Genomic DNA, 16,369 nt, shown 5'->3' on the forward strand with positions numbered 1-16,369 from the left:
AACATGGAGATGAGTAAATGATGACTGTATCTGTAATAAATGCATCCATCTGTCCATCATCCATCTTGCAGTAAAGGATATTGGTCATGTGTGCGCTGTCTCTTGGCTAGTGAATCCTCATCACTGATACCAGCCATCAGATATCGGAGTCCGGTCACCCATGTCCGTGCTTCCTCTGCATTTGAGGTAACCAAGTCTAGAGATTCCATGTGGTTGCCGTGGTAAATAGTGAAACAACAGCTCGGATCAAAGTTCCCTTCTGCATGGCGATGGAAAATGTCAGACTGATGACCTTCTGTGACCTTGTAGAGTGAGTCGATGGTTACTGGAAGGGAGAGAAAAAAGAGAACATGATCTTTGAACCCCTGAAACAATGAGCCACTAGCTATGGATGACCAACACGCACAGATACTTTCATTAGCAAAAGCCTTGCCAGCAGCGATCTGACCCACATTACTTCACTACAATAAGAGATTTGCTTGGGTGAACAATTTAATTTAAAATGAAATTAACAGAAACTGAAGTGGAAATGTTGTGTTAATGATAATTATCTGATTCTGTAACTGAATAAATAATTATTTGGAGTTGCAAAATCTGACAGTTATCACCCCCATCTTCCTTATGTTTGTCTCTCTTTTTATTTTTAAAGCATTGGACAATAACAATATGTAATTAGATTTCAGCACTATTTCTTCCCAGTGCCTTTTGCTCTCTGTTGCTCTCATTAGTAGTCACTATTTCTTTGGTTTCCCATAAGGGAATCCAGGCTTTAGTGTTGGCAGCTGAATGTTTGTGTTGCTTTACATGAAAGCACAATTCTTGACAGCCTCTGCAGGCACTGTGTGCTTTCTGTCCACTTCAGTCTTATCAACATCTAAACCCAAACCAGCCTCTGAATCTTTTAGCAATCCCCTTTCAAAGGGATATTACACACCAACAAGAAGATTCTGTATTTTTTACACAACCACGTCATTTCAAACTCATACAGTATACTGTTATTATTTCTGTGAAACACAACTGTGAAACACAACTGTGTCAGGCTCCTGAAAGTAGACACCCCCCCCAAAAAAAAAGGGGGGGGGGGGCGGGGGGGGGGCACCATAAAAGTGTCATAAAATCACTTGTGTATCTTTATTCCAAGTATTCCGAATCTATTTGATTGCTTTGTGTGAGAAACAGGAGCTGATAATAAACCATTATGTCACCCGTAATGAAGCAAAATAATACAAATAATAATCATAATAATAATAAAAACATAATTTATTCTTGTGTAAAATAAGTAAGATTAACCATGAATAATGAATTCAATAGTAGTTCACCCAAAAATCTGAATTCTTGTATCATTCCAAACAGTGACTTTCTTTCTTCTGAAGAACCAAAAAGTTCTCCTGACCATTGACTTTCTTTGTAAAAAAAATAATAAAACAATAAAACTAAAAAATATCTTATTTTATGTTCCAAAGAAAAATACAGGGTGAGTAAACAATTCACAAAACATCTTAATTTATGTTCCACAGAAAACAACATCAGGGTGAGTAAATGATAAAATAATTGTAATTTTTTTGGTTAAAATATATTTTTAGATTTTGGTATGAAGTCTTTGAATATAGTTCACCAGTCATATAGATCGCAATTGTGATGCATTTATAGAGTGGTTTGTTGTCATTGTGTTGTTTTATGGCAAGAGCTGATTAGATTCTACAGAAAAAAATCTTTAAATTAAAAAAAAAATATATATATATAAAAATTATAATAACAGTATGCAGGTTTAGAATGACATGAGCAGAATATAAAATGACAGAATTTTTTTTTCTTTTTTCTTTTTTTTTCTGAATGAGCTACTCCTTTAACAGAGATCTTTACCACTTCCGGTTATGATAAGAATCTTATCAAACAGCTCCGCATGTGTTTTTGGAAAGCCAAGTCACATCAAAGCCATTGATTCTGGTGCTGATCCCTTAACCTGAGAATGAGCTGGGCACAATCTGTCCTTTTTTTAATTATGCAAATGGACTAACAAAGAGGCTTATCTTATGAGAGCAGTTTACAAACATGACAGTGGCAAAATAGAGAGAAGGTGGGGAGAAAGGGGGTGAGATGGAGGGGACAATAGCACTTGAGCTTTTTAACCATACTGTGTAATAATCCACCCATCTGGGCTAGGTCAGATCAGCTCTGTTAACAAAAGCCTACAGTGAATATGGAGAGGAGTGAACAGGATTTATTTCCAGCACACTAACAGAATGCTTTTCCAGGGAAAAAAGGGGCGCTTATGCAGCATTCACTTCACCCAAACAAGTAGAGTGGAGCACAGACACAGATGGTGAGAGAGCGGCGTGTTTCTGGAAGCCCCTGGCCTGTGATTCATACACAGCCATTATGTAAGAGAGGAGAGCTGTGCTCTGACACTCCACATATCAAAATCTACATGGGCTGCTTTGATGGGGAAGCAGAAGGGAGCAAATAATACACAGAGATTATAAAGAAGGGGAGGAAAAGAGAAAGAGAGAAAAAGGAAGAGCAAGAAAAAGAAATCAAGAAAGTGACAGAGAAAGAGATCAGTAAACCACAGATGTGGAACACATTGGAAGCCGAATGTTTCTGACTCTGATTTGTCACTAGCTGTTTCCATCAATAAGGAATTTAATACATGTAAAGAAAAAAAAATGGAATATCACAAAAACAGACTGCAAATGAAGCAGAGTTTCCACTGCATGTTTTCTAGAGAACAAAACTTGGGGGAAACTGGAGCAACTCAAACTCAAACTGAAAACTTTTTGAGGCTTAGTCATATGACTTTGATGCACAAATAAGATAAGAAATGAATTTAGTAAATGTGTTTGCATTGCATTTTATTTTTTTTATTTTTTTGCACATTTTGTGTGACTTTTTTTATGCACATTATGTGTGACTGTGAGGGACTGAGAGACGATAGCAGAACTGACGAGTGTCACAGACTTTGCAAAAATACAAACAATAACAGAAATAAATTGAGAATCCAGAAGCATACACTTCGCGATGAAGCCCATTATAATGCAGTTAGAATGCCCTTATAATTCAAGCAAAAAATACCCATGTATGAGTTTTATATTCATTGCACAGCATTGTACTTTTCTAAATATCAGCACATAAATATGCTAATAATTTTATACAACAGTGTAGAGCAACGCGGTATTTCATTCCTTGAATTAATCTGTTTTTGAACGAATCATGTGAGCCAGTGATTCAGTGATTGAATCAGCCATTTTGAATGAATCGTTTGATTTGAATGATTCAACAAATCATTTATTAAAACAGGGATTTGCTGCCACCTGTGGGCGGTTTTATTGTCATCTTTATTTATCCATGACAGTCCAACGCTATCTCACGGCAATTCGTACATATTTTACGAGGTGGCTAATTCGTACGAATTCGTACGACCTCACTCGTACGATTTCATACGATTTGGCTAGACCCCAGTGACGGTTAAGTTTAGGGGCGGGATTAGGTGTAGGTCATTCGTACAAATTAATACGAATGTGCAACTCGTAAAATACGTACGATTTGGCAAAAATCGTATGAATTTGTACGAGTGTGGTCGTACGAATTCGTACAAATTAGCCACCTCGTAAAATATGTACGAATTGCCGTGAGATCGGGCTGGACAGTCCTAAACCAGCCGAGGTGCCAGCACAAAAACACATTCAGCAAAATATTGTTTAATTAGCAATATTGACCCAAATTCTTCCATTTCAGACCCAGATGAAAAAAATATATAATAATTTGTTTTATAAGTCTAATTTCTCATTAAATAAAAACCTTTTTTAGACAAATTTTGTAATCATCATGTAAAATTAGCTGTAAAATTAGGACTGCACATCCCAGTGTTACTTTAAAATTTATAGTTTTAATTTTATTTTAAAATTTAGTAATTTAGTGCTTTTTTTAATTTCTATTTAGTTATTTTTCAGTCTTAGTTTTAGTAATGTTAGCATTTCATCTTAAACTATTTCAGTTAGATGTTACAGATACATCTGTGTGTGTTTGACTTACTCTTGGCTTTCTCACTCTTGCGAGACGGTCTCCAGCGGATACAGGAACGGTGTTCATCCAAATAGAAGAGCCGGACCAGACCTTTAGAACCGTTCTTCAGCTTCACCATCTGAGTCCCCGACTGCATCACACTCATGCATCGCTCAACTGCGAATACAAAATAAACACACGCATACACATTGAGTGGGCTGACACGCACTTAAACAGCGAGGTGAAAATGTAAAATGGCATAGAAATGGATTCTGTCACTACAAATAAGTAACAGTTGATGGATGGAGGTTATAAATTGGCTGATAACAGCACTATGGATATTTTTAGATAGTGTGACGATGGGCGTCATTTTAATTGTGACACATGTAGAGCAGTTATGGAGCACACTGAGTGGTGGGATATGACAGAATTGGATAACTGTCAAGGTTTGCACAATTACAACCAAAGCAAAAAAATAAAATAAAAAATTTGAAGAAGGTTCAGGAACCCTGCTGAAAACTCTGAGAAGCCAGTGAGAAGTCCAACAAAAACCAAAATGATGCAACACAGCTGAGGCTGCCTGCAACCCAGCTCATCTTCTTGAGTACGTGAGATGGCAACTCCCTGTCCTAAAGGGCCACTGGGACCAATCAGCTGACAGATCTGAAGGTATCTAAATAAAACTTCTGCCTCGGCTGAGGCTTGCTCGCTGCATAACAGAGCTGCAAAGACAAGCTCAAGAGGAGAACATGTGCATGTGTGTATGCAGCATGGTTGCTTTTCCGTCAAAATCACTTTGTACAGTGACACCTAGCTCATCTCAGCTCATCTACTCCATCAGAGTATACGGTGAAACATTCACAATACTCTCAAGCACTACTTTATGCTGTCAGTGTGATTTCAGGGGGAAGTCACCAAGGAGAATCGAAAATGTGAAATCGAGCAGATAATGCTGTTTTGTACGTGAAGTACATGTATGTTCTCCATCTGACACGATCGAAGCGGGGTGGCTTGAGGGGGTGGTGGCAGGAAGAAGCTCTTGGATGATATAAAGTGAAAAATGGAATGTGATATCGACAAGAGATCTTTACAGGAGACACATGCAATGAATAAACTGTTTCCAAACAAAGAGCAACTTAATTGTTTGGTTCACACCAAAAGGAAAACAACATAAATCAAACAAAGATTTAGCATATATATATATATATATATATATATATATATCTAAATATAAATATATATATATATATATATATATATATATATATATATATATATATATATATATATTAGATGAAAATAAAGACATTTGAACTTAAAATAATTTCCAAAAAAATATTACAATATTACAAAAGCACATAGCAAAATGACTCAAACCTAAAATAAAATTAATGTGTATATTTAATGCATGTATTTTACATCTGATGTATTACATCATATGATCATTTTGTGTGACAAACAGATTGAAATAAAAAACAATACACACAAAAAAATACACATTTAAAAAAAAAAAACACCCCCCCCACCCAAGATAAACAAAAATGAGAGTAAATAAATTACAACCAAAAAAAAGGCATCTTGAGTGTCTCTGTACATACAGTATACAACTTCCTGATGCTCAGAAAATACCTTCTATACATCAGAGATCATTTTAACACCATATATTTGCATAATACCCCAGTGCTTATGTAACATTACAATCTATTCCAGTTCTTGTCGAACGTGCTTGTAGCAGTACTGGGAAATATATATAAAAACTAGAACAGATTAAAACAAAATACACAACAAAACAAAATAGTTTAAAAAAAACACTCACACTCAGAAACAATGTCAACAGATGCACACACACACACACACATCAACAGCTGAGACACACTTCTCTGCTATGATTAGTAGAACATAATGGATGCAAGCTCAGACGCTGTGTGCCAATTCACGGCCTGTGATGATGAAGTGGAATTAACAGTTCAGAAATTAATTGAAAGATAAAAAGCCTGAAAATAGAGTACAGTAGAGAGAGAATGCATGAGAAAAAAAATACTCCTTATGCTCCAATTCACTCAGGATAGGCAGAAAGTCGCTGAGCTAAGATGCTTATGGAGAATCCATGTTAGATATGGGTCTCTGGGTAAAAACAATTATTCTGACTCAGATTATAGAAGCCAGACATTGAAAGATCATGTTGTACATTTATCTAAATTATCCCTCTCTACCTACACTCATCTATTCATCCAAAATTAGAGCATAAGAGTGGCAGCATCCTCTTCCCGTCCCGACCAAACCTCCGGCCCACTTTCACTATCAGCACTTCACAGATTGGGACACTATACACAATCCAATTAGATTTGACATGACCATGAAAGACAATGCTTTCTATTCCCCCTCTAAAACACCCTCTACCCTCTTTCTTTTCGTTGCTCACTGTCTCCAAACACTGACATTCACTTTGCACCCAGACTGAAGACGTGTGGTCGACTTGTTTACATTGCCCAAAACACCACAAACTACTACTATTGCTCAAGAGATCTGAACAAACCCCTAATCTTAAGTAATAAACTTTGGGATGTAATATGTCCTGCACTGACTGTGCTTATGGCCATGAGTGAGATGCTGATGCTGCAGAACTATTCCTGTGAAGGGACAATAATGAGGATTATGACTATACTGATACCATACACTGCTTACATTTATTACTTTTCCTAAAACTTTGCTTGGCAGAAAAATCCCACATATTTACACTAAAAGACAGGGTCTATCCATATTGAGGGTCCACACTAACACTGAAACTTGGTGGGCTGTTGTGACCATCTGCACTGAAAAATAAAAATTGTGCTTCATCTAAATTAAGTCAAAAAATATGATTCAACATCAGTGAAGCAACCTAAATACTGTTTAAAAGCATGGAGCCGGTACGCTTTTGGTTTTTGAAAGAAGTCTTAAATGCTCACCAAGGCTGCATTTAATTGATTAAAAATACTGTAAAACAGCAATGTTGGGAAATATTATTAGAAATTGTAATACCTGTTTTTAATTTAATAGATTTCCGGGCTTCAGTGTCACATGATCTTTCAGAAATCATTCTAATATGCTGCCTAGTATTTTTATGGAAACCGTGATACATTTTTAAATATTTTCTTTGATGAATAGAAAAGTTCAAAAGAGCAGCATTTATTTTAATTATAAATATTTTGTAACATTAACAAGTGTACTTGCTGAATAAAAGTATTAACTTTTGAAAGGAAATCTTACTGACCCCAACCTTTTGTATGGTGCAGAAAATCTTTTTATTTAGTCTCTCAACATGGTTGTGGGGTGCCCCAACTTGAAGTGATGAAGCAATAAGATATCTTCCATGTTAATCTTAAAAAAACAAGAGGCAGAGATAAAAAAGGAGAAATATTCTTAAGTGCACACCCTCTTCAAACAAGCCCTTCTTATAATAAAAGATTCAGGTCACTCTCCAAAGCACATTAAGATGCTGAGACAGAATAACATGCTCTCTGGTCTTATTAAGTGTCTGGCCTAGTCTGGGTTTCAAAGGTTTTAATTATTATTATTATTATTTTTTTATCTAGATACTTTTAATCCACTCTTTTGCCTTTGTGGCATCTTGTCCAGATATTTAGATCTTATTTTCCCACAACTAAGTCCTCTGTTGTTCCAGAGTTTAAGAACTGGAAAAGTAAAAAAAGAAGAACTTCTTGAGAAAAAGTGTCAAACAGCATCCCGTAAAAGCAGCATATATATTCACAGATGATAAAATAACACTCCATTTTCAGTACAGGAAGTGTCTGCACACACAGAAAACTTTCCCTATACTTTTCTCTCCTTATAAACTTACTGTGTTCATAAAGTCACTCTCAGTGAGCGTTACTGTGGAAGAAAACTATTGATTTTGATTCTCATGAAAGCAGTGGCTCCACCTTTCCCCCACAACACACTGTTTGTTATTAAACAAACCCTCTCACAGGTTGTCGCTCTCCCTTGGGGTCACTCTGTATGTCTTCAGCTGGGTTTCAACATAAATTTGCAGCACATGTTGCAATACAGACATGAGCAGCAACAAACTACAACATAGGGCCATACTTCCTTACAGCTTGCACCAGCGCAAACCATCCTTTGGCGTTAAAATTAGTACTGTCAGGATAGACCGATAGTTCACCTAAAAAAAGAATGTATTCAAACTCATGTTGTTCCAAACTTGCATGACTTTATTTAATTTGTCTTTTCTATTTTGCCCACACCATGAACACACACCCAGAGCATTGTCAGCCAATTTTTGCTGCGGTCTGGTGCTTTGCTCAAGGGTCTCACCTCAGTTGTGGTATTGAGGGTGGAAGAGAGCACTGATCATTCACTCCCCCCACTTATAATCCCTGGTAGTACCGAGGCTTGAACCCACCTATGTTTGGGTTACAAGTCTGACTTTCTAACCATTAGGCCACGACTGCCTATGATGGTATCTAAAAACTATAATAGTATCTCAATGATAATGAAATAACACTACATCAACATATACTATTATGGGCCACGGCTGCCTAAAATAGTATCTATAAACTATAATAGAATCTCAGTGATACTAAAATATACACTGCATCAAAGTTTGCAGAGTTGTCGCCTAAACAGAGCATTTCAAATCATCACTCGTCAAGTTCATTCCCGGTTAGGATGCTGTCTTCAGGCAAATTCACACTGCACCAACAGATGCCAGCCAGTGCCGTCAATCACTAGATTAAGCTACGTCACTTCTCAGACATTCCACGACTCGGCAAAGGCTAACTGAACATGTTCAGTCGATGAAAAAGTGCAGACTAACGCCGAAAGGGTTAACACTGGTCCAACATAACCCAACGAACATGTCTATTGCCGTTGGACAGTGTCTGTTTGTGCAGTGTGACTTTAGCCTTTAGAAGGCAGGCAGCAGACAGCAAAGGCAGCTCACCAGCTTGATATTGCCTTTAAAACAAGAAGGTTTCTGTGCCATTTTTTTGCAACATGTAAACAATGTATTTATCTTTCTTTGCTTTTTAGTTTGGTCTCCAACTCCTGGTGAGCGTTTTTGTAAAATGTTGGCATATGGATTAGAACATTTCTAGGCTGCTGTTCCCCAAGCAAGCAAAACTATAATTTTGGATAAAAAGTGGCTTTGTGCAACCCACACTCACACATTTTTATCTCACAGATAAAGACCAACTCAAGCGCAAAATAAAAACATTGTGTGTAGGACTGCACAATTAATTGAAATTAAAGGCAATAAATCGCGATTAGGCAGAAGCTGTGATTGTCATGCGTATCTTTCAGTGAAGCACGGTTCTGTGATCAGCAGTAAAGCTCCATCCAAAGGCCAGAGGGCTGTCTGGTGCTGAAAATCCAAATATGCCCCCAAGAAGAAATCCAGGAAATGCCTATCACTGCAGCTGAATAAACAGACGATTTAACTGCTTTCATTGATTCAATGTGACTAATAAACACACGACTATGGCAATATATGATTTATCTAAGTTCTTATTATATTTTTCATCATAATAAAGTATGTCTATAATGAAATGCTAATTGACATAGCCTTTATTACTGCTTAGAATACAATGAAATATTGTGTGCCTTAATTATTCTGTTTAAAAAGCCACATCATCTCACAGAAGGATTTATTTTAAACACTCGACTGATGTTATGAAGTGAATTTGGAGTTAAAACATGTTATTAAATGCAGTAATTTCACGTGCTCTCAGATGGAGCAGCATTTACTACACAGAGCCATGGTTCACTGAGAAGATAAGCAAACAGCTGTTATAATCAAGTACGATTTCGTCTGCGATTATGAACGCGATTTTGCATAGCTTGTCAGAGAACTATGGCTCTGCGTAGTAAATGCTGCTCCACCTGAAAGCAGATGATGGCAATTTACTGCTAATCACAGAACCAGATTTATTTACTAAATGCGCATGACAATCGCAATTAATCATGTGTGATTAATCGTGCAGCCCTAATTGTGTGCTTCTTACAGGTTGCCATATAGACTTGTTCTGAAGGACCTAGAGGACTGTGTGCTCTTGTTACAGACTTATTGGTTTCCCTGGACTAAACAATTGTGATCGGAATTTTAAAAACATAGAAACAACATGACCAAGGGTACATCAATTTCCACAAGGACACTCAACATTTGTGTATACAAGAGGACACATGCTCTCCACTTCACTTAGTATGCCATAACATGCAACTTAATTGGGAATTGCAAACAGAAAAACTGAAGGGTGTGAAGGAATGCCCAAGAGGGTCAAAGGTCATAGACAAGCACATGTTCCTGCTCTTTTCACTACTTCTAAGGGTCATCAATTAGATCTCTAAATTAAGAAATCCATTTTAATGAGTGGTCAGGACTAATAAACAGTTAATGAGGTTCTCTCTCCCTCGATCATTCCTCTCGTTTTGCCTCTCTCTGTCTAAGTCTCTTGTCCTCCTCTTTGGACTCCTATCATTGTTATTACCATGAGTCTCTCCAGCTCATTTGAAACAAATTAGTCTCATGTTGAGTAAACCTTCATGGCCCATTACTGCGCTCTGCACAGTGGGGACTCGGCACAGATCTTGAGGGATGGAAACGTGTTCATTAGGCTGCAGACAGAGGTGCGAATACTTGAGAAAAGGATTGACAAGAGCCCCTTACTTCCAGGATGCCAACCTCCCCTGCCACTTCATGACATGATAACAATGAGTTAAAGAGACACTTTAAAATTTATTTGAAGTAAATTAATTTATTTATTGAAAAGACTAATAAACAGCTGATATGCTAGTAATATGCAACTAGTTATTAGTGAGAACTGATCCTTAAAATAGTGTTACAGAGTTAATTTTTATATCTAGGCATTAATATTATTTTAATATAAAATTAATTGTATTTTATTGCTAAAATTGTTATAATATTCATAGTTTTATTTATATTTAAATAATATTTATCAAAATATTATTTTAATAATATATTTTTTTTTTATTATATTTATTTCCTAAATACTTTATTTTTCATTTTACAACATGGAATCAAAATGAACCATATTTACTTTCTTAATATATGTATATGCAAATCAACACAAATGAATGAAAAAGCCAACCAAACTACATCAAACAACAAACATGAACATGTGCAGCCAACAAGTCCAAGTCGCAGCCGAGCAGCACCACCAATGGGTTACAAACTCCTCTTTTTGTTGACTTTAAAAGCGGGGAAAAAAGGTTTCAGTGATTTAAGAATTATTAAGAAAATGTTAAGAATCAATCAAGACAAATTACCATTACAAAAGTAAGAACAGATCTCTAGTTTAATTATTCATGCCCCATTTCTTGATGCAGTCCACCTGATTGTTTAATCAAAGCTATTGGCTGAGAACATACTTATTGTCCTATATTTGTTCTGTGGGACAGATGGATTTAGGCAGGACTGTAGCTTAGCAGAGCATCACAAATCAGCCAGAGAGGAAAACAGAAGCTCAATTCAGAGGCCAGCTGAGAAAAAAATAAAAAAACGAAAAGCAGAGCAACATTTATATTTTTAGGACTGTAGCATCACTGCTTTTACCTGCTTTTGACCCAGGAAAGTTAAAGATGACAGGAGGGAGATGAGAAATAAAGAGTAAATAAGATAGAGAGAGTGTGTCCTTATAGGAATTGGAGGCATAGGAGAACTAAATGTGTTTACCAGGCCGGCAGTTGAAGACAAGAGAGCAGATCAAAGCGGTTTGGTGAGAAGTACAGGGAGATATCAAACACTGAATAATTGGGTCGTAGAGGCTCAGGCTCTGTGATGCCTAAATCACAAAGCACTGTGTGTTCAGAACCATCAGAGCAGGAACACAAAACAGAGGATGAGACATGCATTATGCAGTCAGACACCTGCGTACAGGTTCAACAAACTGTTCTATCCTGCAGTGCTGGCTCTGGATGTGCATTTACAGTTCTTAGAAATAATAATGGGTCTAAATAACAGGAGTCAGACAGGGTTATGCCACACTCTCATGGATGCTGTTTGAGTTTTGCACTGTTTCCCGCTCCTTTTTAGTTGTCATGGTTATTTATTTGATTTCATCAATATGTTCAGGTGTGTGTGTCTCGTTATCATCATTATTTAAGTTCTCTTCAGTTTGAGTTCAGTTTTGGGTCTTAAGATAATGTGGAGTTGTGTTGGACTGGTTCTTGTGGATTCTGCCTTGTGGATTATTAAAGTCTGTTGAAACTTAATCTTCATCATCGTGCATAATAACTGATGCAATATACTGTGACTACACACAGAAAATTATTAAGAATTACAATTGCTTATTCCTTAAGAAGCGCTTCTTCTTCCAAAAATGAAAAGTAGCCGAGATGAACTTGAATCTTTCTTTGTATATGGAGGTGATGTGGACATTTACATGTTTGCGTGTCTCAAGTCTGGTTTTGCGTGGATGATGATCTTATAGCGCGTGATGTGCGTGGGTGTGATATAGGTGAGCTCAGATGGGAGAAACTGTACCTTGCGTTGGTTTCATATGGATTATTTTATCAGAGAATATTTGTTTTCGACATGACTTAATTTAATAGTAGACACTTAAAGCTTTCTTTAGATATAACCTGTGTTTAACGAACAATGTTCATTGATTTTAGTGACTGGTATCAGAAAGATATTCGTGGAGACTGAGAATGCAGAAAGCGCACCCAATTTGTTTTCTTTATTTTACTTTTTATTTAAAAAAAAAATAAAATAAATTGATATTGGGAGTGTAGGCTATAAAAATAATACTTATGTATTTTTTTTCTGTCAATATTAAATTAATGAAAGAACCATGAGGTTCTCTTTGTAGTGCATTTTTTTAGGTTTGATAACTTGAAAAGTAAAGTAAACTTGAAAGTAACTTGAAAGTAAAGTAATTAGTAATATGCTTACTTTTTAAATGTAGTAATCGGTAATGTAATCAAATTACAATTTTAAAGAAGTAATTAGTAATTGGTAGTGAATTACTTTTTTTAAGTAACTTACCCAACACTGCCCATCAGTGACCATTTACAGGCTGCACACTTCCTCATACATGGGGCTCAGTATTCTGTAATGGAGGCATGACGATGAAGTTGGGGATCCATCCACAGCTTTATTGAAATAAAGCTAGTCAGACAAGCAAGGGTTGATAACCAGCTAACAGCAATATCAGAGGCAAACAAAAGAGTAATCCACAAACAGGCAAAAGTCAGGGCAGGCAACGAACGATCAAAACCAGATTGGATGGGTTAAGTGCAGAGCACAAATTTGGTATGGGGTATACTTGGCCACACGTCACTTCACTTGATGGCGAACAGGTGACTCGTGACAATTATTATTCTCTTTGTGTTAGATAAAATTGTTATGTTTATGGGTTCTTCAATCCATTTTTATGCATTTACTGTATAAAAACACAAGAAAAGCACTGAATTCAATGCCTCTTCAATAATTATAATTCAATCAATCAATCAATATCCCCACACTTTCCTAACATATGTGCAAAGATGTTTTTACTGTGGAAGTATGATAGTCTTCTCATTAATGCTTCTTCAAAAATACAGTATTTTATACTTGTTGAGCTACAATGATAGTTATATTTCACCATACAAAGAGTATAAATGACTGACTTTTATTATAGGCCCCTTCTGTGTTGATAAATAGATACATTAAGAAATGAAACAGTTATAATGTCAACATATTTAATGAATCACATGCATCAACGCATTAACTTTTGTGCTCCACATCACACTGGCTGAACTGCTGAACTGTGCTGAAGAAGAGCACATTGTCAGCTGGCTAAGGTCCTGAAATTTGCTAAATGATGATTTTCTAAATGATATTTCATATTGTACGTTTAAAGCCTTTTCCATTTTCTTTTTTTTTCATAATCATAAGCGCTGTTATCTTGATCACCACCCAGATCATCATTAGAGATCAAGTTAGATTATAACCAAAGCGATAACCACATATTGCCCCATGCTCTTTCCACCAGAATAGGACAAAAGACTCCCTCCACAAGGCAGATCTGAGCCACAGCCAAGTCGGCGAGATGCTTTAGCACCACTGTCATACTGTTCACAGTGCCTCAGAGCACCGTGAGGAAGAGGATCTGGATGTGAAACATGTCTCACACACACCAGTTTTACAGATTAAACTGTGTATGTGCACAGTCTGTGCTATAAATACCCAACAATGTATTTGTGAAAGCTCTGTCCTCTCATTGTTCAGAGTCAAATATCTGATAATAGATTTGCTCCCATTCTTACCAGCACTTCAATTTCATCTCATCCCATGCATCAAAATGCAACTACTTTTGCTGTTACTTAATTACCTCAACCTCAAAGAGGACAGACAGGAATAGGCACTCATCTAAAATGCAGAAACAAATACAGCATTTAAAGAGGAAGTCATGGAAATACTTTGGTGTTTCTAAAAAAGCTGTGCACCTTTTCATAGCACAGATCTTATCTTGAGTTTAAAATAGTCAAAACACTGGTTAATGTTTACATTTGTAGGAGAACACTGCATTTCAAGCCATCTGTTCCATAAAACAGACACTTTCACACCAAACATATTCAGTCACGTAGAATACCAGGCAAAAAAAAAATGTACATGCCATCATTCTCACACCCTCTCTTGGGCTCTGAATCCCTGAGTAGATGTCTTCCACTATTTCTGAGAGGTGATAATAGGCAGAGCATCATTTTTGCTCTTTTCCAATTGACTTTCATTTCTGATGCAATGTAGTGGTACAAAAAAAAGAAAAAAAGCTCACAAATGTCAGTCTAATGAACATAAAAGCTAATGTTAGAACTCAGAGCAGGGAGTAGGAGGTTAATGCTTTTAGCCCAACTGACAGCTGGAAAGCCATAAAACAATAAACAGCAATAAGACAAACTGACTTTGAATTCTGCACCATGTATCTCTAGCTGAGCAGTACACACATAAACACAAATACAGATAATGATGAAAATAAGCAGATTGGTATATGTATTTATACATATAATGATAATGATATATGTATATATATCTGGATCACAGATTCCGCTAAAATATTAATGCAACTGTTTTCTACACTGATAATAATAATAAATAAGAAATTTTACTTGAACACCAAGTCAGCATATTCGAATGATTTCAGGATCATGTTGCACTAAAACAAATTCTTATTACACTTAATATTACTGTTGATTTTTTTTTTTTTTTTTTTTTACTTGTATCAAATAAATAAAGCTTCGGTAAGCATAAGAGATTTCTTTAAAAACAAATTACTGACTTCAATCATTTATGTACATATTTACATTCTGTCTAAATGAAATATTCAGTCAATATTATAATGTACAGTAGGAAATGATATTCACTTTAACAGTGACAATACTGTACTAGTTTTGTTGTTGTTGTTTTAAAATAAACTGTATAACGGGCACTTGTCATATTTATTACCACCTTATGGTAAATCACTGCTTGTATTTCTCAACACTAAGTCACTTTGGATAAAAGTGTCTGCCAAATGAATAAATGTAAATGTAAATGTTAGATGATGGCAAAGGTAGCCTAATTGTAAAAACAGGGGAAATTAGCATAAACAATTAAGTATCCAATAACGAATGGTACAAAAAAAAGTCTACAATATCAACTGATAACCAATACATTGTGCATTCACCCACACACATTTACTCTTACAAGAAGCTTCTCACCTATATATGCCAAACGACACTTTAGTGGTACTGCCACGCTGCCTCCAACATTGTAGAACCTACGGGCCAAAAGAGACGCTACGTTGGCCATGACCGAGCGCTCTGATGCCAGGAAGAAGGGTCCCATGCCATTAATACACAAAGGTGACCGCTCAAAACTGAGAGTCATTCCTGAAGAACTCTCTCTTGCTTCCTTCCATTGAGAGCCGCAATCTCTCTCTGCGTGTCCACATCTAACACCCACTCCACCCTCTCTTTGGTCATCTATCTTCTATCCTGCAAGCTATTCCCACGGAGCCTTTGAACCTTTGTGATGGTAGAAGGCAGTACCGAGCAGGGATTTACACAAAATAGCTAATGTATTGTTGTGGGGAAAATGTGCATGATGGTGGGGCTTTTAACAGATGTGTTTTTGTCCTAGAGGGTCAAAGTGAGCAGCATAAGTAATGGAGATGGAAGAGAAAGCAGATAATATTAATGGTATGACATAACACAAGTACATCGGAGTGTGATCCCACAAAATCTGATGAGTCTTTTTGTATTCAAAAGGACACGTGGCGCACAGGGCACATAAAACCCATTATAACGTATAAAGAAGCCAATGCGGGTCAAGAAAGATGTAACTTGAAAAAGACAGATCTAAAGTGAGGTCTTTGAAAAACCTAAGAGG

At 36.5% G+C, this 16,369-nt stretch overlaps 1 protein-coding gene across 5 annotated transcripts in view; it reads right to left on the reverse strand.

The window, feature by feature from the left end:
- The window catches only part of LOC109077599 (1-phosphatidylinositol 4,5-bisphosphate phosphodiesterase eta-1-like), a 78,877-nt gene that overhangs the window by 39,051 nt on the left and 23,457 nt on the right, over positions 1 to 16,369 (reverse strand). For all 5 annotated transcript variants that reach the window (XM_042775056.1, XM_042775058.1, XM_042775057.1 and 2 more), the window contains 2 exons: positions 4,033 to 4,179; positions 82 to 325 (listed from right to left, as the gene is read on the reverse strand). In XM_042775056.1, coding sequence (XP_042630990.1) covers positions 82 to 325; positions 4,033 to 4,179 — 391 coding nt within the window. The remainder of the gene's footprint in view (positions 1 to 81; positions 326 to 4,032; positions 4,180 to 16,369) is intronic.

Source organism: Cyprinus carpio, chromosome A18 (genome assembly GCF_018340385.1).
Source record: "Cyprinus carpio isolate SPL01 chromosome A18, ASM1834038v1, whole genome shotgun sequence".
Lineage (NCBI taxonomy): Eukaryota > Metazoa > Chordata > Actinopteri > Cypriniformes > Cyprinidae > Cyprinus > Cyprinus carpio.